Source organism: Aphanomyces invadans (assembly GCF_000520115.1).
Source record: "Aphanomyces invadans strain NJM9701 unplaced genomic scaffold supercont1.9, whole genome shotgun sequence".
Taxonomy (NCBI): Eukaryota; Oomycota; class Saprolegniomycetes; order Saprolegniales; family Verrucalvaceae; genus Aphanomyces; species Aphanomyces invadans.
In genome coordinates, this window is record NW_008580154.1 from 1,183,231 (window position 1) to 1,204,937 (window position 21,707).

At 54.4% G+C, this 21,707-nt stretch overlaps 9 protein-coding genes across 9 annotated transcripts; 3 read left to right on the top strand and 6 right to left on the bottom strand.

Annotated features, from left to right (window-relative positions):
• Positions 1–2,635: 2,635 nt before the first annotated feature.
• Positions 2,636–3,519, top strand: H310_05523 (hypothetical protein). The gene has a single exon (XM_008870259.1). It carries the CDS (start codon positions 2,743–2,745, stop codon positions 3,445–3,447), a length of 705 nt encoding a protein of 234 aa, XP_008868481.1. The 5' UTR covers positions 2,636–2,742; the 3' UTR covers positions 3,448–3,519.
• Positions 3,520–4,508: 989 nt separating this feature from the next.
• On the bottom strand, positions 4,509–5,722 carry H310_05524 (hypothetical protein). The gene has a single exon (XM_008870260.1). The coding sequence runs from the start codon at positions 5,663–5,665 to the stop codon at positions 4,730–4,732; it is 936 nt and encodes a 311-aa protein (XP_008868482.1). The 5' UTR covers positions 5,666–5,722; the 3' UTR covers positions 4,509–4,729.
• An 848-nt stretch (positions 5,723–6,570) lies between these two features.
• On the bottom strand, positions 6,571–7,609 carry H310_05525 (hypothetical protein). Its single transcript, XM_008870261.1, has one exon. It carries the CDS (start codon positions 7,557–7,559, stop codon positions 6,645–6,647), a length of 915 nt encoding a protein of 304 aa, XP_008868483.1. The 5' UTR covers positions 7,560–7,609; the 3' UTR covers positions 6,571–6,644.
• Positions 7,610–9,762: 2,153 nt separating this feature from the next.
• On the top strand, positions 9,763–11,739 carry H310_05526 (hypothetical protein). The gene is made up of 7 exons (XM_008870262.1): positions 9,763–9,921; positions 9,972–10,175; positions 10,236–10,358; positions 10,410–10,617; positions 10,663–10,769; positions 10,822–10,957; positions 11,012–11,739. The coding sequence occupies exons 1-7, from the start codon at positions 9,806–9,808 to the stop codon at positions 11,369–11,371; spliced, it is 1,254 nt and encodes a 417-aa protein (XP_008868484.1). The 5' UTR covers positions 9,763–9,805; the 3' UTR covers positions 11,372–11,739.
• H310_05527 (hypothetical protein) lies at positions 11,273–11,743 on the bottom strand. The gene has a single exon (XM_008870263.1). It carries the CDS (start codon positions 11,710–11,712, stop codon positions 11,503–11,505), a length of 210 nt encoding a protein of 69 aa, XP_008868485.1. The 5' UTR covers positions 11,713–11,743; the 3' UTR covers positions 11,273–11,502.
• A 399-nt stretch (positions 11,744–12,142) lies between these two features.
• On the bottom strand, positions 12,143–12,874 carry H310_05528 (hypothetical protein; the record flags this gene model as incomplete). The annotated part of the gene is made up of 1 exon (XM_008870264.1): positions 12,143–12,874. The coding sequence occupies one exon, from the start codon at positions 12,872–12,874 to the stop codon at positions 12,143–12,145; it is 732 nt and encodes a 243-aa protein (XP_008868486.1).
• Positions 12,875–13,210: 336 nt separating this feature from the next.
• Positions 13,211–17,948, bottom strand: H310_05529 (hypothetical protein; the record flags this gene model as incomplete). Its single annotated transcript, XM_008870265.1, has 13 exons — positions 13,211–13,741; positions 13,794–13,869; positions 13,914–14,281; positions 14,336–14,662; positions 14,718–14,948; positions 14,996–15,178; positions 15,226–15,567; positions 15,630–15,927; positions 15,974–16,229; positions 16,279–16,649; positions 16,704–17,366; positions 17,412–17,574; positions 17,622–17,948. The coding sequence occupies 13 exons, from the start codon at positions 17,946–17,948 to the stop codon at positions 13,243–13,245; spliced, it is 4,104 nt and encodes a 1,367-aa protein (XP_008868487.1). The 3' UTR covers positions 13,211–13,242.
• Positions 17,949–18,024: 76 nt separating this feature from the next.
• On the top strand, positions 18,025–19,186 carry H310_05530 (hypothetical protein; the record flags this gene model as incomplete). Its single annotated transcript, XM_008870266.1, has 7 exons — positions 18,025–18,078; positions 18,142–18,204; positions 18,251–18,381; positions 18,428–18,515; positions 18,567–18,733; positions 18,788–18,927; positions 18,975–19,186. 7 exons carry the CDS (start codon positions 18,025–18,027, stop codon positions 19,151–19,153), a joined length of 822 nt encoding a protein of 273 aa, XP_008868488.1. The 3' UTR covers positions 19,154–19,186.
• Positions 19,133–21,093, bottom strand: H310_05531 (imidazoleglycerol phosphate synthase, cyclase subunit; the record flags this gene model as incomplete). The annotated part of the gene is made up of 5 exons (XM_008870267.1): positions 19,133–19,323; positions 19,375–19,544; positions 19,633–20,142; positions 20,214–20,355; positions 20,403–21,093. Coding segments are annotated over 5 exons (1,625 nt in total), but the record flags the coding sequence as incomplete, so codon positions are not given.
• Positions 21,094–21,707: the final 614 nt, after the last annotated feature.

Below are 21,707 nucleotides of genomic sequence, written 5' to 3' on the forward strand. Positions count from 1 at the left end.
GAACGAGTTGTATTGGAGTGGAATGCATTCGGCGCCGAGGCGATTTCTCTTGATGCTAGAGTGTTGTAACATGGCCTTACATACCGACACACTGAGGGGTAGAATTAAGGCTCCTCCGACTACACACGACGGGTGATCCTTTTCCAGCCAACGTGTCAAACGTGCAATCGTCTGTCGTATTGCCTCCTCGTGCTGTTTACCACGCGGAGAGCAATTGTGTCGTCGCCCGGCTCCACAGTCGCATTGTCCTCACTCTGCTTTCTCTTTGCGGCCATCGCCAAGTGCCTCCGACTGGCAATGGCGCCACATCCAGAACAATGCAATACGAAGCTACATAGAAGTCTTTCCGGATACCTGTGTTTCGTAAAACCATAATATGGTTGCATATATCCAGAAGCATACAAACTTTAAGACAGCATGATATGCATATTTGGGCTTTACGAAACAAATTTGTTTCGTAACTCCATATATTTTGAGGGTTTCGTGTTTCGTAAGTCCATACTATTCATCAATAGTCAAGCTGCGCATGCGGCGCAGCTTTACGAAGGCTTTGATGTGGGCTATTGTCGCCGGGTCCATTGCAAAGGGTGCAATTTTGGTTTCTCTGAAAATGGTGGGAAACGATGGGGCCAATCAAGGCCGTCATTTAGCCGCCAATTTGACGAAGAGCAGGCAAGAAATGAATGAGTTATGGCGAAAAAACCGAAGTTGTATGAAATTGACCCCCAAGTACTGATTTCCCCCGACTTTTAAACGGTCGACTTGAAACAAGTTTCAAAGGAAACAAAAATATACAGGTACAAATTATGACAACATAATTGAACCTTTTGAAATTTCAATTTCACCTCGACAATCGATATGATCGATTCTCAAGTTTTATTCACTTTGGCCCGTTTATAAGTCGGGGGGAAATCAGTATGTGAAAAAGGCACACTATAATATAGAGGTTTTAGTGTGCTGAATATTTTTATTGTTTTTCTCCTTTCCATTGTATTGGATTTGACAAGGATTTGTCTTTTATAGGCCAATTTTAGTTTAACTTCTGGGTTTTTCATTGTTTTGTCCAGGACATTCCTTTACAGAGTCCTTTTGTGAAGGAGTTTTTTTCTTCTTCAGTTCTGGTGAATCGAATGCGTATAAAATTGCAAAAATCCACCAATCCTGACACATCAACTCAATGCCCTCGCGGACTGTCAATGATGTTTGGTTGAACCCAACATGCGCCGACACTAACGTCGCTTCGGACACGTCCTTATGAACCGACCGGAGAGTTGACCACCGCCTTGGCAACCGCCTACAAAGTGCATATACATGCGCTAAGCACTGGGTGATGTGCGGCCTGAGACCGACGAGCGTTGAAAGCCCTCCTCCCCGTTTGCACATCATCACGAAGATACGCTCTTGACGAGGCCCCCTTCCATGTGCACGGCAGCAACAGACTTCATCATGCCATGCTCATGCTTTGTAGTCCAGCTCATTCGCCCTGTCGTTGGGTTGGACGACGATGCGGTATTTCATACCTGACCGCGGTGTTCCTTTTCCTCGTCCATGACATCTCGAGTCAGCCCTTGCCTGAACGGTTGGTTGACCAGAGAGCTCTACTGTACTGGCATGCACATAAAAACGGATGTCAACGTGTGTCCGTCTAAAGATGAGATCACAGCGATGCGGCGGATCGCAGCCGTCTGGCGTGCTTGCATGTGTGCGACGACAGAAGGTCCACCCGCCCACATCGGGGCCACCCCATGTCGAGAGTGCTCCACTGGTTCCAGGCGCTACTCTGCCACGACCACCGTCGTGTGCGTGATCCATGTGCATGATACGCGCACGACCGGAGGATGGTGGGCCAACGCTTTCTTGGACGACTTGGGACAGTGCGGTTCAGAAAGTTGCCGGGAACAAGGCCGGAATCTCTTGCGAAGGTTTCCCGCGTGGGCTGGCGAGTGGAAATCTTATTTCCATCCGCCTTCACCTCCGTCCACGACCGTCGTCCTCAGATGCCGCCATGTCGTGGGTTTGATTGGCTGCCACAGCCTCGTCTTCTGGCCACGCTGCCACTTGAATCTATCGGATTCAACGTTCCAGATCCGTTGCTTGGCCGGAAGCGAGTTCGACTCGACCGCGCCTGTGTTGTCGAGGGGGTGTATTGTCGTGTAATAATCACGTGCGTCGACGGGTTTTGCACCAGAGAGCAGACAAGACACTCGGGAGGAGGCGCGAACTTTCCGTCGATTCTTGGAAGCGCCACGGTCGGATCTGCTGTCTGCAAAGGGATATATATAACTCGCACACCACCCACGCACACGCAGGCACGCCTCCCACAGATGCAAACATTTGCGTCATCGCCTTCTCGCAACGACACAACGTCCCTCCGTCGGCGGAAACAGTGTCGTGTCTCTCGGTCAATCAACCATGGCGACGCCGAGAGCACTTCACCAAATGCTCGAAATAGTTCACCTGCCTCTGTCCTGCCCTCTCGAAGCAAGCACATCATAAGGCAATGAAGATAGAAATGCATCGACGGTCGAAAAAGCTGGATTGGGGCGATAAAGTGACTGACTTGGTATGTCCCAGGTTGGTACTCGGCACGTACGACTGTGGTCCCAGACCACGACAGGCAGCTGGCGTGGTCGCGCTTGATCTCTCTGTGCACAGCCGCGACGACGCAACCAGGCAACGACATGTCGACATCGCATCACTTCCAAATTCCCCCGGCCGCCGCCTCGCCACACACAGATCGCCATGGTCGCCACCGCAAGCTCCCTGTCGCCGCGCTCTGCGTCGTCTAAAGTGCTGAGCCACACGACGCCACCTTTTCTCGCGAGTTTGTACGAGATCCTGTCCAAGGAAGACCCGACCGTGATCGGGTGGTGTGACGGCGGCAAGTCGTTTGGTGTGTACGACTTTGACGCGATGGAAAAACGCATCTTGCCCACGTACTTTCGCCACAGCAAGTTTGCGTCGTTCCAGCGCCAACTCAACTACTTTGGGTTTCGCAAGCTGCAAAAATTCAATGGAACCGACCAGAGCAACGTGTACTGCCAGCCCCTTTTCAACCGCGACGACCCCACAGCCATGCTCCGCATCAAGCGCAAGACGTATCGCCTCAAGTCACAGACCGGGACTGTGTCACCCTGCGACGGGTTTCCGTACTCGCCGTCCCACGTGAACACTACCTACGAGCCACATCAAGCCATGGACCATACCTCTTACGGCTACAACTGCTTCGAGATGGACATGACCGCTTCGTTGCCCGACACAACGCTCCAGAGCTCGTTCGTGTCGCTTTTGTATTCGGACCTGCCATCGGTGGTTGACCCGTCTGCATGTGACGCCTGGTCGTTCCAGCCGATTCCATTTCTCTGCGCTCCACAAGACTCGTGGACGCTGCCAGATGAAGACTTGACGCTCCTCTCGTCGCTTACCATGCCTGCTACAGCGGTCTAAAGTCGACCGCTGAACGTGTTCCAGTTATAGAAAGTTAGTCGTATTTAATGCAATCCAGCAAAAGTTTTCCCATCCTTTGTATTCGAGCGACGAGAAATTTGCAATGGATGCACCGCGCATCGAGGCCAGATTTCTGCACGACGTGGACGCGGTCTTCATGCCCAAGAGGCTGCGGCATGAGGTTTTGTGCCTCGAGGTTCACAAGGTCGACAAGTTCGGTCGCGTTGAGTAGAATTACCTCATAGGTTACCCCCCAAAACGTAGAGCGTCGAGTCGTTTCAGTGTGGGTTTGCTAGTCAACCGCACTTGGATGTATCCTCCTCTTTCAATGGCGCAACATACGCTTCGCATGGGACCGACTTTCATTTTTATTTTGTGTGAGGCGGCGTGATTTGAACCCCCACCGAGTGCTCTAGACGAAAACCAAGTGAACGATAAGTGCACGTGAAAGCAAGGACTGCCAAGGTTTCGATCGGCCGGCGGGCAACAAAATTCATGTGGGCACTGCCCTTGCATGTCGCTTGTTGAAAGGACCACTGCGTTTCAATCCACGCAGGCGGCGTACGTCCTGTAGAGAGGCACGCCGTCGGGAATGTGCACAGCTTGGCATTTTCTTGTCCATACCCCTGCTGCAGCAACGATGCGGGCAGTGTACTGATTTCCCCCCGACTTTGGAACGGCTAAATCACGATAATTTCTGGAAATGAATAATATCAAATGACAAAGTTCATTCAAATATTCACCTGCATGCATGATATCAATGTGGATAAAGTCAATTCAGAGATGAAGCTGCGCATGATGTTGGGCGACAAACATGCCTTGCATGTTAAGCATTTACAAGAACCACATTTGACGTATTCCGAGCTGGCACTTTGGGCTAAGGAGACGTTCAATCTGTGCTCTACGCCATCGAAGCAGACCGTCGGACGCGCCATCGCGTACCTCTGATCGAGGCCATGGCCTGGTCGAAGGAGACATGGCGCAGTGTTTCGCAAGTAACCATCTCAAACTGCTGGAAACGAACTGGCATTCTTGACAGCGAACCATCGGTTCAGCCAATCTTGAGTGAAAACTAATAACTGTGATTCCTTATATACTGTCAAAAATGCACTTTTTTGCCTGTTCCAAAGTCGGGGGGAAATCAGTAATTGGAGGGAGGCGGATGCATGGTATTTATTATTCGGCGTCGTGCATGCAACCCAATGGACACATTCGCCATGCAAACGCCACTCGACGACATGAAGCGCATGGCTTGGTCGAGAAGAAAGTGTGCGGCACAGGCTTAAAACGCAGCCTCGAGCAAGTCGCGAGCGACGTCGGACGGGCATTCAACCTGGGGATAATGCTTCACGTTGGGATACATCACAATCTTCTTCACGGAGCTTCGAATGGTATTGTAAAGGAACTGCGCTTCCGCTTCCGGGCTGCGAAAGTCGGGGTCTGTGGACCCCATCCCGATGATCATGGGCAACGTAAACGTTTCCAAGTGGTTTCCCGCATTTGCCTTTGACGCTTGGAGCAGTCGAAGGAGTGCGTTGAGGCGGCCCGAATCTTTCATGTTGGACGTCAAGTACGCTTCGTAAGCAGCGGCATCAGGGCTTGGCGTCGTGAATAGCGTCTTCCAGTACGATATCCACATGGAGACTCCATACGGTCGAGCAAACAAGGCCGGGGCGAGGAACGAGAATACTTTGTTGGCAAAACCAGGTTGGTCGCGGGCGAACGGCCCAAGGAGCATGGAGCCGACTACGTTTGGGGCCTGAAGCAGCACAATGCAAGCGGCAGCAAAGCTGCTGCCGACCATCACAACAGGGCCGGCGATGGTGGCGACGACCGCTGCAATATCCTCGGTACAGCTCTCGACGGAATAGCTGGTAAAACCAGTGGACGAATCGCCCATCCCTCGCAGATCCATCATGTACACGACATGACCAGCTTGTGCAAGCAAGGGGGCAACGAAACGATACGTGTAGCGAGTTTCACCGAGCCCTGCGACACACACAAACGTGCGAGGGGCGGGTGGGGACGGGCCCGTGGGGTCGATCTTTGAGTACGAAATGTACTGATTGCCGTCGCGAGCGAATTTGACGAAGGGGAGCTGGTTGAACGATGCCATGATGAAAATCGGAATATGACAATGACCCCCCTCGTTGCCATGGCGGCGATCACGACAACGTGGTCGCCATCGTGATGGTTGGAGTGATGGTCTGACCTGCATTCCCAAACTCCGTGCTATGGTGGCTTGAACAGGCGGGAGCTTCCTTGTCGCTACAAGTGTTAGCTTGACCGATCGCGTGACTGTTGTAGTTGCTGCCCCGACAGGGTCTTGTACCCTTGTCGCGATGTTGAGCGCAGTCTTCGAGCCTAACGCACGACCCAGGCGTCCTGTTCACGCGGGAGGAAATCTATTTTTAACCCGCGTGATCGTGTGTCAAGTTTTTTGTTGGGGGAGTTTCGGATATCCTTGGAATTATCCGGAGCATTGGCTCAACATGGTAGTGCATCGCCAGCGTGGTCGAACCACGAAGGCCGCCACAAGTTTTGAGCTCGCTGTCGTTCCGTCTTGGGGTCGTAGCATGCTCGTGCCATGTGGGAAAGACTCTCGGCATGATTGTGCACGTGCATGTGTGATGCATGGGGCAGCCAGTGTGATTCGCGAACTAGACAGCGACATGCGAGGAGAGGTGCCATTGTTCGCAGGAGCGACGTGTGCGATGGCAGTCTTCGTCCTTGTCTTTCACGTCGCGCTTGGCTGCGGAAGAGCTGGGCGTGACGTCGTTCGTTTCAAGTGGAATTGAATGCACAGACACATGAAGTGTATGGTGCTGTGTCCAAGTGGCCACTGACGGGGTCTCACATGTAGTGTCGTGAATGGCATGTGAGCTGACTTTGCCAACCATATGAGACCCCATCGAGTGGCTGGAAACGACCTCGACGATGACAAGTAGCACGTTCCCCGAACGGTCCAGTGCGACATGGACTGAAGCGTCATCCCATTGGAGCTCCAACGATGCGCCATTGCTTTCGCACGAACTTTAGCGCGTGCCATCGGGTCGATGCTACATGACATGGCATGTCGAGGGCGGCCCAGGTGATGATAGATCGATGGTGCAGAGCTGACGTCGGAGGGCACCGAAACCTTAGCAGTCGGTTCATAATAATATTACGCTAGCGTGGGGGAAGGTGGCACGTGCCATTTATATGGACAAGGCATCGTCGTACAGGAAATCCAAGTTGTTTTGTGTGAATTTGGTCAAATCCCGCGGAAACGTGTAGGGGAATGGCGCGGCGGCCGCGACGGGATGGTGACCGCCAGGGGATGCGTACACGACAACGTTGGACAAGTTCACGTCGTCGGTGTGCATGACGGGCTGGGTCGGGTCGTGGTGCAAATCCACTGGTTGGAGGTAGGAGCACACCGAAGGAGACTCGACGGACATGAACACGTTAGTCGACGGGGCGTAAAACGGGAGAGGATCGTATGTGTCCGCCGAAGTAACTTGGGCTGATGTGTGGTGTGACGACGACGGGGTGTTTGATGCTGGGGTTGAGGTGTAGCAGAACGCGTCCTGGCCGTGCGAGTTCGGGCAGGCACACGGTGTCTGCGCCTTGTAGGAAGGTGGTGAAGCCGGATGGCAGCCCCCGTACGGGTACGAGAAGCAGTCGTGAAGGGATCCGAGAATGGCGCGTCGGGGGGTGTTGGCCTTGACGCGGTGTGTTTTGCGTTTGATTTGAAGCATGCGGGCGGGATCGTGTCGAAGGAAGAATGGCTGGCAGTAGATCGAGTGGTGTTCCGACTCCTTGGTCTTGTGCAGTTTGCGAAACCCAAAGTAGTTGAGCTGGCGCTGGAACGACGCAAACTTGTTATGGCGAAAGTACGTGGGCAAAATGTGCTTTTCCATCGCGTCGTAGTTGTACACACCAAACGACTTGCCGTCGTCGCACCACGCGATGACACTGGCATCTTCTTTGGACAGAATCTCAAACAAACTCGCGAGGAACGGCGCGACCGCCGAACTCACGAGCTGAATCGCCTTGGCGCGGGGCGACTGCTTCTGGTGGTGACGACCGGGCGCACCGTCGCTCTGGGGCGGCGTCGATGACGGACTCATGGAAGAAAGTGAAAGTGACACAGGATCGCAGGGATATTTCGGGTGCAAAGGCTCGCCGTATGATAGCGTAGAAGCATTGATCGGACCACCGTCGCACCGCCCACCTATCGTCACCGACGACGTCACCCACGCCCCTCCCACATTGCACATGCCCTGGTGGTGTGGCGCAACTTTTATGCTTGCCTTTTGTATGGAGCCCACTGAGCTGCCTTTACTGCCCTCGTTTAGCCGTCTGTTAAACTATTTCGAGACATTTCGCCCATGGCACTATCGTGGGCATCGTGTGCTTGGTCGTGTGACATCGGGGGCGCTCCAACAGTCCTTGGCCGTGACATCAGGCGACGACAGAAACACAGGTTGCACAATAGGGACGAGCACTCACGAAATCGTGAGAAGCGATGCCATGCCGACGCTGGATCAACGTCACACGGCGACACGAGGGCGAACGACATGAGGTAAACCCAGCCATCGGCGAGACGGTCATCATAGAAACGAAGGCAAACGGGGTGCGGTAGCCCATCGGACAAGGCGGTTGGGTCCGGTGGTAGGATCGGGTGGACGTCGGGGGCGGCATCGTCTCGTCGACTATCATGCAGATCTGCCGATGGAAATCTCGCCAATGGTGCGACAGAGTAGATGCACTCAAAGCACTCGATTGAATACGTGCAGTGGCAGTGCGATCGGGAGCGCTTGCTGGGGCAAAAAGAGTGACTGAGCTGTCGTGCATTGTTTTCTCGAACACCAGCAAAGAGAGACATGGAAAATGGCGATCGCCATTCCCGTGGTTGGACTTGGCATGGAATGCACTGCATTAACAAGCATGCTTCGACCGTGGCATACCAATCGTGGGGGCTCGCCACGTCACGCGTGCTCATCCTCTGAAGATGCAACTCGGCGTGCTTCAAGGAGTTTTTCAGCATAATCGTCATGATGCGGGCTACCTTAGGAAATCACGTCGGGAGTGGATTCGATCTTTTGAAAGTGTGTCCGACGGTTTCGTGATGTCGAGAATAGCTTGGGGCAGGTGACGAGTTGTCGAATCTGAATGGCTTGGTCTGAGGCGGCTCGCCGTACAACTGTGTCCGTGAACCGGACAGATCAAATCTCCAGTTTCAGAGCCATTGACACGGGTGGGTGCCAGATCCAGCGTCCATACCTGTCACGACCGCTTCACTTGGAGCTTCCATTCGCGCAGAGCCCAAGAGGCCAGTCATGCTCCCAATCCCCGAATGTGTTACCTCGAGCTGTAGCGATGTTGACAGGTTAGTTTGACGCTGAAGATGTTCCGAGAACGAATTCCCTTCACATCATTGTCACCACCAACGTGACGGATCGTACAACTGCGGTCAGCACCAGCCAGACGGTAATGGCGACATACAAACGGTCGATGGCGAAGGCCATCCGAAAGAGATTTGCATTCAATGAAAGCCTTGATTTGGACCGACGCTAAGCCGCTCTCTCACAAGATCACAGTTTGTGGTTCACGCAATCGTCTTCGTCGGCGTGGATCACTTGGTTGGGTTCTCGTTGGTTGAAGGAACGAAGGGGCGATCCTGGTTGGGAACGGGTCGTAAAGCACCGACGACAGTGCATTGACACAACTCGTCTGGCGAACGAAATATCGAGTTGTCATCCTATCAGCGCCTTCGAATTTTCGCTTTGCGAGCTGGACGACCTCTCGCGGAGCAGCACATTTGTTGGCATCTCCGGCTCCCATCGATGTCAATTCAACCGCCCAACATTCCAGCTCCCTTGGTGGTCCAACACACCCAGCTACACGAAGAATCGCAAATGCATACCGAGCTTGGTGTGCATGGGGTCACCTCGCCTGCACATGGACTCAAAACGCCGTGGGACACTGCAATGAAGAGGACTTGCTCTATTCATTGTGAAGCTCAAACGAGCGGTCTCTCGCCTTTAAATCAGTAGCTCCTTGTCGACGTTGGAGATGATTGGAGGCCGAAGAGTCTCGTGGCGCGGGCTCACGACGACGGCCGACGCCGTTTCGCAATTCGAACAACGAGCGCTGAAACTGCCAAACGGTGAGGTCGTTTGGAACATTGGATATCCGGATGCAATCCGGTTGGTCGGGTTGCCGACGCGAAAAGTCGCAGGAATTATTAAGGCGTCTGCATACAAATCTCAAGTACAACTTCTATAAAAATTTGAGAAGCCATGCCGATTTGGGCCAATTCAAGTCGCAACACAAGATCTTTTGATCTCGGAGCGCCACCGCGTCGCGACACATGAAGCTAAAGCGATTCCTGCTGCGCTACTACCCGCCGGGTATCATACTTGAGTACGAGCTGCGCGATGCCACCCGAGAAATGAAGGAAATTGACCTCCTGCACCTGACAGCCGAGTACGTGTGCGACTTGATGCCCGTGGCCGAGACGACTCTCGGTGTTGTAGGTCAGACATTGAAGTCCTCGTGAATCAAATCGTGTTTGAAGAGCCCCTGATCTCTGAATCTCGCAAGCCGCAACTGCGACGGCTGATATACAAACTAATCGAGAAGCTTGAAGTGAACGACAACAGCGATTTTTACCTGTTCAAGATCCTGCGTGCGCACATTTTGCCATTGACCAACTGCGCGTTTAACAAGTCCGGCGACAAGTACGACCACTCACTTTCACCTGTGGATTGGATAGATTGCTCATCTGAGCGTTGTGGTAGGTTCATCACGGGGAGCTACGATCGGACGTGCAAAGTGTGGGATACGCAGAGCGGTGACGAGCTATTGACTCTTGAGGGCCACAAGAACGTCGTGTACGCCATCGCGTTCAACAATCCATACGGGTACATGCGTCATCCCATCCTTCTCGACTCCCACTGACCTGGCGAGCGTAGGGACAAGATTATCACCGGTTCCTTTGACAAAACATGCAAATTGTGGAATGCCGACACGGGCCAGCTCTACCACACTTACCGCGGCCACTCGACCGAGATCGTGTGCTTGTCGTTCAACCCGCAAGGCACGGTCATCGCTACGGGGTCGATGGACAACACGGCCAAGCTTTGGGACGTCGAGTCGGGCCAAGAGCTGCACACGTTGCTCGTACGCCCGTCGTCGTCTGCGTGTCGCTCAGTTCGCGCATTGTAGGGTCACACTGCTGAAATTGTGAGCCTCAACTTTGATGCCCAAGGCGACAAGATCATTACCGGGTCCTTCGATCATACGGTCAAGGTGTGGGACGTTCGCAGTGGCCGGTGCGAATCCCCTGCACCATGGACATCGACGTCTAACGATGGATGCGGTTAGTTGCATCCACACGCTGGCAGGCCATCACGGTGAAATTTCGAGCACCCAATTCAGCTACACGGGCGAGCTTTGCATCAGTGGGTCCATCGATCGCACTTGCAAGATCTGGGACGTCGCGAGTGGCCAGAATGTCCAGGTTAGACTGGAATATCTTGGTGGTCTTGAATGATGCTAATGGATTTTGTGCTAGACGTTACGAGGGCACAACGACGAGATCTTGGACGTGAGCTTCAACTCGACCGGGTCCAAGCTCGTGACGGCGTCGGCGGACGGAACGTCGCGAATTTATAACACGATGACGGGGGCATGCCAGGCGATCCTGATCGGCCATGAAGCTGAAATATCCAAAGTCACGTTCAATCCTCAAGGCTCCAAGGTGCTCACGGCGAGCAGCGACAAGGTCGCGCGACTGTGGGAAGTCGAGACGGGCGACTGCTTGCAGATGCTAGAAGGCCATACTGACGAAATCTTTAGTTGTGCGTTCAACTACGAAGGCGACACGATTATCACGGGGTCCAAGGACAACACGTGCCGCATCTGGAAGTGCTAGGCGCCGCAATGCTGGTTGTATACATAACATGGATTGATGATTCGTTGGTATTGTAAGGTGTATATGGAGATGTCGTCGTCGTTGGGTTGGAGGTAGGTAGAATTTTCTACCTAACTGGCTGGGTGGCAGTCTTAGTACCCGCCAGAACCTGCCGGCGCGTCGGGCTGGACCCACGGCAACAGGACCATCAACAAATCGGCTTGGGGTTCCGTGCTCAAACCGAGGTAGATGACAAGGGGAAGAAAACCATAGTGCGCGATGGGCTTGACGAACTTGATCAGTTGGTTGCTGCGCAGCTTGATCTGCTTCTTCACAGGGCCATAATGGAGCAGGTTTCCCATCGTGATGACGCGCTGGTTGTCGGAATTGTCGATTCCAACCAAAGAATCGCGTCGGCCAATAGAAACCTCAACCTTTATAAAATGCTAATATCATTTGATAAGGGTTTATCCAGCAGCAACGGTTTCATCGTGTCACCTTCTTGGGTTGAGTCCGCCATGGTCGTGACGGTCCACGGCGTTGTCGACGATGCTCACTGTGTGCCGAAGAGGGGGACGAGGTTGCGAAGAGTTTCGTGGTGGGTGTAGTCAGCCGAAGATTTCCTCGGCATAGAACGATTCCATGTCTTGTACCGAGTCTGATTAGTAGGTAAGGGGAGGCGGCGTACAAAACGATGCCGACGACGCCTCCCAAGTCATGGGATGGCGTGTGCCACAGTTGACGATAAGTCATGCAGAGATCGGGTGGGAATGGTTAAATAAAAGGGATATCCTAACGAAGGGGAATCTGGCCGATCGGCGCACGACAGACGGGGCACTTGACGCTCTGTCGAACCCACACCATGACACAGTCCTCGTGGAAAACGTGGTCGCATGGGAGTTTTACTGTCGGTGGAAGATTTGGGGTGCAGTCCCATGGCTCGAGGCATATGCTGCACGATCCGTTGCAGCAATTTCCTGGCAAATCCTCCACGTCCTTCATGCTCAAGACAGCCAGCGCGAGCTTGTTTCGCGCGTGCTGAACACCATCGGGAATGGCGAGAAAGTTTCGCAGCAGGACGTAGAATTGGAGCATTTCGTTTGTGAGCAGCGAGGTGTCGATGTTGTCGAGAGGAATGCTAGTGAGGAGTCCAAACACGTTCAAGAGCGACGTCACGAAGCTCTCCACGTTCTCTCCCTTGTGGTCCGTGGTCGAATCGGTGAAGATGCCTCCAAGCACACGCTGCACTTCTTCGTCAACACGATTCATCAATGCTTCGACTTCGCCGTCGTGGCTGCGAGGTCCCATAGATGTGTCGTTGGCTTGCAAGAGGGGCATGATTTCGTGTTGAAATATTTGGAGCTTCGACTTGCTGATGGCTGCAACCCACAACACATCTTGTTGGCTGTCGTTCATGATGGTTGTTTCAATTGTGACGCGGTACACAACCTTTGGCCCTACCCAAAGCGCGTGGCATTGCGTCTTGAACCCATCTTGTCGAATGCTGCTCCATCGCCGCTCCATCGTGTGGCGGCACACCGGCGCTGGCACGCACACAGTCGTCGTCGAGTCGAAGTGTGGCCACAATCTTGGATTTTCGAAACTCATGTGCAAGATTGCTGACATTCCGAAGCTCGAAAACGAGTCGTTAGTCAAAATACACCTCTGTACAGATTTCCCCGTTTTGTATCTGAAATTGATGCAGTAAATTGGAAAACATACCAATGTTACACTCGCCTGTATATATCCGCATATCGACCATGTCAGTTTTTCCTAGGACATGTAACCGTCAAGTAGGAATTTCAAATGACACTGACGTGGGCGTCCCGAGAGCAGCACCATGGACGCATCCATAGTCATGCTGGATGAAGGATGCATGTTTTCTTCGCCGCTTATCCTAACCGTTTGCGCTGGGACGACGTGTTGAGCGCGCCAGTGCTCGATGAGCCACCCAGCGCCTTCGGTACTACGTCAACTTCAGGGGAAGAAGGAGATTGAACCCTGACGATCACGTGGTGGCCCATGATAGACGATACGTGGCCCACATACGCAGTGCTTGCAGGATGAGAGTTGTCTCTGGAAGGAGACGCGGCGACGGCTGTGCATGGGTCGACTCCGAGATCCAGTGCTCCAAAGACCGGGTCGAGCATCAGGAGTGGGTACTTCTTGCGCTCGTCCATGGGCTTTGGTTTGGGTCGGATGAACTGCACAGTCATAGGTTGCGCTTTTGGTTTGGGCCCCAGCGGTCGAGTGGACCTCCAGTCCAACGTAGGCAAGTTGGAAGTCGTCGGGCTTTTCAAAGGTGGGCACGGTGGAGGCTGCGACGCTTCGAGCGATGGTAGAATGATATTTGACTCAGGTGTGCCACTGGCGTTAGTGGATGCCGGCCGCCTAGATCGTAGCAAGTCGACTCCAGAGACTGGTAGGCTTTTTTGCACCAGACCTCGAGGGTGATGTTGCCGCAGAGGGCTGCCTGGACGTGGGCGATGGCGGCAACGAGGCATTGTTATTCGACGCAGCTATGTTGGTCACGTCAACCACACAATGGCGGAACGAGAAGTACTTGAAGATCGTTTGGCATGGAACTCGCTCAAGTGACGCAGCGTCTCGCGCGCGACTTCCCCGATCGATTTTTCGCCGAATATGGCGACCTTGAGCATTTCCAATCGAAACGAACACCCAATTCGCAAGAGGTGTTCCGACACCTTGGAAGCTTTGATCGCTGCTTGAATCGATTCCGACGAACTTTGGGCCATCCCCCACATGACCAGGACAGCGCCGTCCAGCATAGCCATCGACACGGACGGGTCGTCGTCCCATCGAGCCAGGAACGACAATATGTGGGGAAGGACGCCGACGGCCATCAGCGCTGGGACAATGCGGACGTGATCTTTCGACATTGCACTCAATGCAGCAAGCGCACTCTCTTGTCTACGAGTCATGGGGGTATCAAGCAACGCGAATCGCAGGAGAGAAGCAGTTTACAAGGCAGGTCCCAACGCCTGTGGCATGTTTGATGGCAACGATGGATGTAGCATTTGCACGAGGATCGTGTGGACATGGTGGCGCAGACACAGCTCATTCACGTTGCCGACGACAATCATGTTTTCGTTGGCGATCGCGGCAACGAGTTGGGCAATTTCACTTCGGCACTGGTGGTCATGAAGGGTGAGCCCTTTGGCACTGGAGGCGAAGTGTAATCGCTTGAGGATTCGCGGCAGGATGTTGAGGCGGTAAATGGCAGCGCGGCCGTCGGCCAGCCTGCAAAGCATAGCCAGGAGCGTGTAGAACGTCGGGGGCAGTGACGCCAACCTACAAAGAAAACAATATGAACAATCCGAACGATGCGCCAGAGAGATCGGTGCACTTATCATCGTCGGCGCTTTCGCATAGGCTGACGACGTGCGGCGCTGGTGTCATCGTGTCGCTCGGGACGTTGGGCACAAAGCTCGCGACGACATCCAAGCATCGCGCTTGTAGCACGTGGACGCAAGTAACGTTGGTGGAACAGAGCTGTGCGAGGGTGCCGCAGCACCACTTCACGACTCGCGGTAATGGATCATCTGCGGCCAGCGTGTGGAGTAGCGCAGGTGTCGCCCTGCGCTACCATGAGACTCGCCGAACGAGGTGTAGGGCATGAATTACATCGCAACGAGTCGACTCGCCAAATCCGCAATTCCTGACGCCTCGAGGATCACGCCCTGAACGGAGCTCGAGGCTGGCCACGTCTGAAGTTCGAGCAGCGACAACGACGGAAAGAGCTGTCCCACGAGTTGTACGGCACACTTGACAACCTCGATGTCGTCCGCAACAAAGTCGCTGACGGTACTGTGCAACATGGTAAATTCGTGGGATGCGTTGTTTGGTTAGCTTACTTGACAGGGCGGCAACTCTCCACGATGTCTTCCAGCGCATGCAGCTTCAATAGCGTCCGAAGAAAGAAGACTTGCGTTGCCAGCACAATACTGCGCGGCTGTAAGGTCTGGCGCTGGCATCGCAGCATCCGTAGAAACGCGCGGCAAGCTTCGGCAGTACTCTGGAGGTGCCGCTGGTGACCTACTGGACCAAACTTTTCGCAGCCGCCAGCTTCGCTCTCTTCCATCCGGTTCGACTGGACCACCACAGCCAAGTGTGTCGCTATGTCTTGGCGAAATGCGAGCATCGACGCGACTTTGGCGACACGACAAAAGTTGGACAGCACAATCGCGCTGATGTGGCTATGGAACAGTCGCCCGACGATCACGTGGTGGCAATTGAAGCGATCAGGTGCTCTACTTACCGCTGAGAGCGCGTTTGGACGGTTGCACCTGCCGGCTGGACGAGCAGATCGAGCACAAGAGTCAATGCGTTGGTTTTCAAAAAGTACTGTGCGCTGTGGCCAGAGGTGTCCGTTGTACAGCAATGCAGCAAGCACGCGTGGACGTGATCGAGCAACGCTTGGGGCGTCACGAGCAACGTCATCGGGACAAATGCACCCGTCTTGGCGTTCCGTGGGGTCGATATTCCAAACGCCAGCAACGAGTTGACTGGGTTGGCGCAGAGCACTATCGGAAGTAGTCCGACGACGAAGCGGTAGCCTAGCCTCAGGTTTGAGATAGCTGGAGGAACTTCGATGGAACAGACTGTTGTTCGGAGCGCGAAACCCTGGCGCACACAGCGGGTGCACCATTTGCACAAGGCCAACCAGTGTAAGCATATCGCGTCCTTCTTCTCGCGCCGCCAGCACCATAAGCACTTGAAGGGCTGCCAACACGACCTCGGTCGTTCCCCCCGCGTCGTCAAGGCACTTCACAATCGTTGCCACGTGTCGGCCTGCATTTCGAGTCACCAGGTCCAGCAGCAAGACGTACCCGACATCATACGCGATTTTGTGCAGCACCTGTGAAAACATCGTCAGTTCCATTGAAAAGAGTTCACAAAGCCGGTGCCTGCAGGAGAGAGGTGGTGAGCGCCCAAGAAGACGACGACACGGTAGCGTCTAGCGCTTGCAGCAGCATGCCAAGAATGGCTGGCGTTGTAAACTGCTCGAGTACAATGGCAGACAAGTGGCGATTCCGGTATGCAGCATCTCTCTCGTCGTCGTCGGCGGCGGTGTTTCGTCTGCGGGAAGGAGATCCGTTCGCATTGCTGCGTGTGCTCTTGGTCGAGAGACTCCTCGTGAGACTGTGGAAGCTCTTTGTCGACATGACGGGACCAGAAACATCGGACGCATCGCTGGAGTCGCCCGTGCGCTGCTGTTCGACGACTTGGCACACTGTGTAGGCGACGCGATCCAAAAACGCGATCGCCATCGCCTTGTCTAGGGTATAATCGAGTGAGCGAAACGATTCGTCTCGAGATGCCGAATAGTTACCAGAGTCGTTGGTGGCATGGATTAAGTTTGTCGCTACATGAACGACCACGTTGCTCCGCAAGATGTCGGCTATTCGGTCCGTGTCGTGGGCCAGCACCGTGAGGAGCTGCGTCGTCAGCGAAACGAGGGTTGGGCTGTGGTGCTGCTTGACGCACTGATTCAACCAGACCAAGCCGCCGGCCGGAATGATCTTGGCGCGGTCGTGACGAGAAAACCCGTGGGCCATGCGCAACTCATCCTGGACAAGGGTCGTGATGATGGTCATGTAGGCCACGACAGCTCGCTCTGGCATCGGTGCGTGGCCCAGTGCGTCATGGATGCATCGTTGCTGTCGACTGAGTTCGATGCACTTGGCCGCGTTGATCGCGCGCATTCGCATCCTCGCCTCCACAGAGATGTCTTGAGTCCGGAGCTGCCGCTCAAACTGCCGTCGTCGTCGAAAGTGCTGGAGGACTCGCGCAGCGCAGTCCATTTGCCGAAGGAGCACAGTCAAGGACCGCAGGACGGCGTTCTCGTGCGCGAGTGCTGCAGCAAACGGTCCTGCAAAAACGGCCAAGAGCTCTGCGATGTTGTAGATAGCGTCGTTCTTGGTTTGGACGGTGAGTTTCCGGAACGCTTTGTTCGAGAGAGTGCACAAGTTGTTCTCATTGGTCATGTACGCCTCTAGAAGGTCGGTCAGTGTCCGAAGAAGAGCGAGAAGGAACGAACCTTTGTGGAGGGTGTTGAGATGAAGCAGCATTTTATGCGCGAGGCGGCGGCGCGCGACGTCAGGGCTCTTCTCGATTTCAGCGTATAGTGTGTTGATAGCTTCATGAATCTTGATGCGATTCCAAAAGCGCGTGTCCCATTCTTCGGCCATCAGAATGCGATCCTAGTCGAATAGGATGAATGCCGTGTCACGGTATCTGGTACAAATACAAGGTCGTCTTGATGCATCTTGGACTCGAATTCTTCATCCGACGCGCTGTCGGAGTCGTTGTCCGGGATTATGATGATGGAAGACGGCGTTTTGTTGACCGCCTTGACCGAATCAACTCGGTGGGCCAAGTGCAAGGCTGCATGCCCGACGTCTTGGATGTGATCGACGTGTATCGCGCTGGGCCTTTCGTTGTGTCGTTCAAAGAAGAGCTGCCGATCTTTCCCGACCTTGACGGTACGATCAAGGGGGGTCGCTCCCACGGCATGCTCCCATGGGAGTGTCTTCTCGAACGACGGCGTCGGCACCGCCGTCGCCCGCCTTGACATGAAACCGCTCAATTCCACCAGCCAATCACAAGTCACGATATGGTCAACTGCCGAAACTGGAGCAGCGCCAAAAACCATGGCGACGGCATATGACCGTCAGATGAAGTGGAAGCGGCATGGGGAAAAGCGGGTCCGCTGCCACCTCGAGCCTTCCAAGAGACCACCGCTGACACTTGATCGTTTGCATGACTAGATCGCGTACGAATCGAAGCGGCTGGATGATGCCAAGCACGAAGAGTGCACATTTTCTCCACAGGTACGAGATCCTGGGACGCCCGACACACGTCAACACCATCGCGTAGACAAACAAGCACGACGTCAAGCGTGTCGTGGAGGGTAGCAAGTTGACGGCGCATTCTGAAATCCACGCCACCCAGGTGCACGTGGCACGGCAGCAACGTGCACGAGTCAACTCGGACGAAGCCCTTCGAAAGTACGGCTGGAACGGGATTCATTCACGTGTTGACACGATTTTGCAGGCAATTCTTTGCCTCGACGGGCAAAAATTTTGATGTAGTGACGACTGTGAAGCCATTTCGATTGAGCAAATGCAACAAAACCCGACGGGTACGTCCGAAGCAGGGTGTTGGGACGTCGTTCTCAACCATCGGTTGGTAGGATTCGTCTCCGCCGTCCGTTCCAACGCTGACGCGTGCGCGGTCCGAGTCCCCGAAGAAGCACCCGCTCGACATCCATGCGATGCCACTGGAGCGGCAAGGCCAAGACGCCATCGACAACAACAAAGGGGGCGACGCATCGCCTCCACCGCCTCCGACCTGGGACAAGTGTGCATGCTCCTTTTTAGCGGGTGCATGCAACGTGTGTTCATTCGATGGTAGGGAGCGTGCAAGTTTGATTGGGATCATTGAAGCCCAGCGACTGGAGCTCAAAGCTCGTGAAAGGGGACAGGTCGAAGCGGCCAAAATCGCAGACAAGTTTGCAGCTGCCGTCCTCGCCTTTGAAGAGAGGCTCGTGGCAGGTATGTGAAGTCATCTCCAAAACCTCAATACGAAATTCCTGTCCTAGTCGAAACAAAGGGCAAGGCGGAGGTGTCGGAGATGCGAAAGGCGATCGAAAAGCAGCAAAGCCACGTCCTCATGATCTTGCATGCGTTGGGAATCACTGTCGACGAAGCCAAGATGCACGAGTGTCGGCCGCCGCGGCAGGTGCTCTTTCGAAAAGAGTACGAAAAAAGTAGTTCGTGAATAATCATGTTGAGCGCAATACTACCATCCAACCAAGAACGGACTCATCTCTCGCTGCCTAACGTCGCACAGGCACGCCGTCGACGCGGAGCTGCGTCTTGACGTCACCAATCGTGACTTCTTGACGGTGAAAGATTCCCGCGGCCAACGCGGCATCGCATCCCGTCTCTCTACACAGTTCATCCAGTCACGATCTCGATGGACAACACCACCTCACGTACGCAAACACGGTGGAAAAGTGACTCGGGCGGCCCGCACCGCTCGACGCCACGACTGGAATCGTCACGGCAGCCTTCACCAGACAGATCAAGTCCAAATCGTAGCCGTCATTTTGTCCATCCATGTCGACGCAGTTGAGGAGAATTTCACCGGCGCCCAATGCTTCACACGCCTACACATCGCATTGAGTTTATCGAAAGGTCAGTCGGCCTTCCATGTCGGGAAAGGATGTGCTCAAAACGACGAGATGCTAGCCATACCTGCACAAGACGCACGACGTCCATAGCACGACCTTCGCGACCGCCCTTGAACACCACTTGATACCAGTAGAAGCGTTCGCCTTGAGGCCCACACTTGTGCTTGAGTTCCACGACGGCGGTGTGCGCGTCAACCGAGTCGACGTACACGCGGCGGGGGTCCACCGACACGACGACCGCTTGACGCCCATACACGGTCGAGATTTGCTCGATCGAGCTCTTTTCGTTGATGTCGACCGATTGCGACGCCCCTGCATAATACGCTTCGGCAGCATCCACTGCGTCGCTCCCAATCGATATTTTGTCCGCTCCAGCGCGAAAATACCGCGCGGCCACGTCGAGGGCCGACCACCGTCGCTTGGTGGCATCCGTGTACCCGCGAATGCCCCCACCGACGGTCAGCGGGACGAACACACGGGCCGACGACGCTTCGAGCACAGCCAGCATCGGCGAGTCGTCCAACGGTTGCTCACGGAAGCTCGTGATGTTGAGAAATGCAATTTCATCCGCGCCCTAAGCATCAAAGCGCATCCAAGTCAAGCGCGGAAGGAAACACAAGCCACCGTATCGATCCCTATTCCCACCTCGGAGTAGTAGCGAGCGCACAGATCCACGGGCTTGCCCATGTTGCGTACTTGACCTTCATTCGATGCTTCACGCACATCGTACTGATCTCCTTTGGTCACGACGAGGTCCCCAGCATCATTGGCACGGACATCCAAACACCTAGGAACGACGAGTCAGACTGGAGAGAGTTGGAGTAATGGGCGTACGCGATGACGCGCTTGCGCAGTTGAGTGGGTGAGGTCGCGTTGGCCAGGGTTATGGGAGCCGCACCTTCCAGGAACCCACGCAACATCTGAAGGCCGACGGCTCCGCTTTTCTCGGGGTGAAATTGTGTGGCCACGACATTCCCATGCTGGATTGCACTGATGAACTCGAACGCACCGTAGTTGGTCGTTGTGAGCACCCATGACTTGTTTACGGTCGAAGGTGACGCTCGAAACGAGTGCACAAAGTAGACCGTGGGGTCGGTGGATGCATCCAGATGGGCAAAGATCGGTGAGGATTGATGGGCACTTACGCCATTCCAGCCGATGTGGGGAACGGCCAAGTTTTCGGATGGAAACTTCGCCACAAGGCCCGGAACAATCCCGAGACCAGGGACTCCCGGGCACTCTTCGCTTCCCTCAAAGAGCGTTTGCATGCCAAGGCAGATTCCCATGAATCGTTTGTTCGCAAGGATGTATGCCTTCAACGCGTCGACGTAGTTGTGGGTCGTGAGAAACGACATGGCTTGCGCAAAGTTCCCAACGCCAGGAAAGACAAGGATGGACGCGTTCTCGATATCTTCAACGCGCTCGACATCAACAGAATTGTAACCCAGTGCATGCAGGGCGTTCTTGAGGCTGCGGACGTTGCCCGCGCCGTAATCGAGCACGTGGACGACAGGGTTGGGCATTTTCTCGACTGATGGAAGATCTATTCGACGTGGATTTTCGTCAAGAAATTTAAAATACGTATCATGGATGCCTTCAAGATAATCAATAATAATGACGTTATTTTTGTAGGAGATGGCGTGGTGGCTAGGTACGAAGGTTTTTATTTAAAATGGATTTGATTCGCTGCAGGCGGATCCTATTCGCTGATTGGGTGGAATGGCATCCGCGAACAGCCACGAAGAACTTCCATGGGATTCTTGCGGCAGAGCGCGGGCCGAGTTTGGGTGCAAGTGCCAGTCCGACCAGCCCTTGATCGGACCTCGGAGCCAAGCCAGCGTGCGATGCCACGTGCGTGTGCTGGGACTTCCAGGGTTGACATCCTTTGGCAAACAATCGATCCCCCATGAGGTGGGCGTCCTCATCCTCGAAGTTTGGAGCTATGCGCAGCATCAGGTTGCTACGGCGGTGCGTGGCGGCGGGGTTCGGCGCATAGGATGAATATGCATACCAAGAGCATTCAGGATGCATGAATTTCTCAGCATGCCATTATTTATCACGATGTCTCGCTTCGCCTGCCGTTAGTGTGTCGAAAAACAGTCATGACATGGAACTACCAACGGACAGGGGGGGGATTCG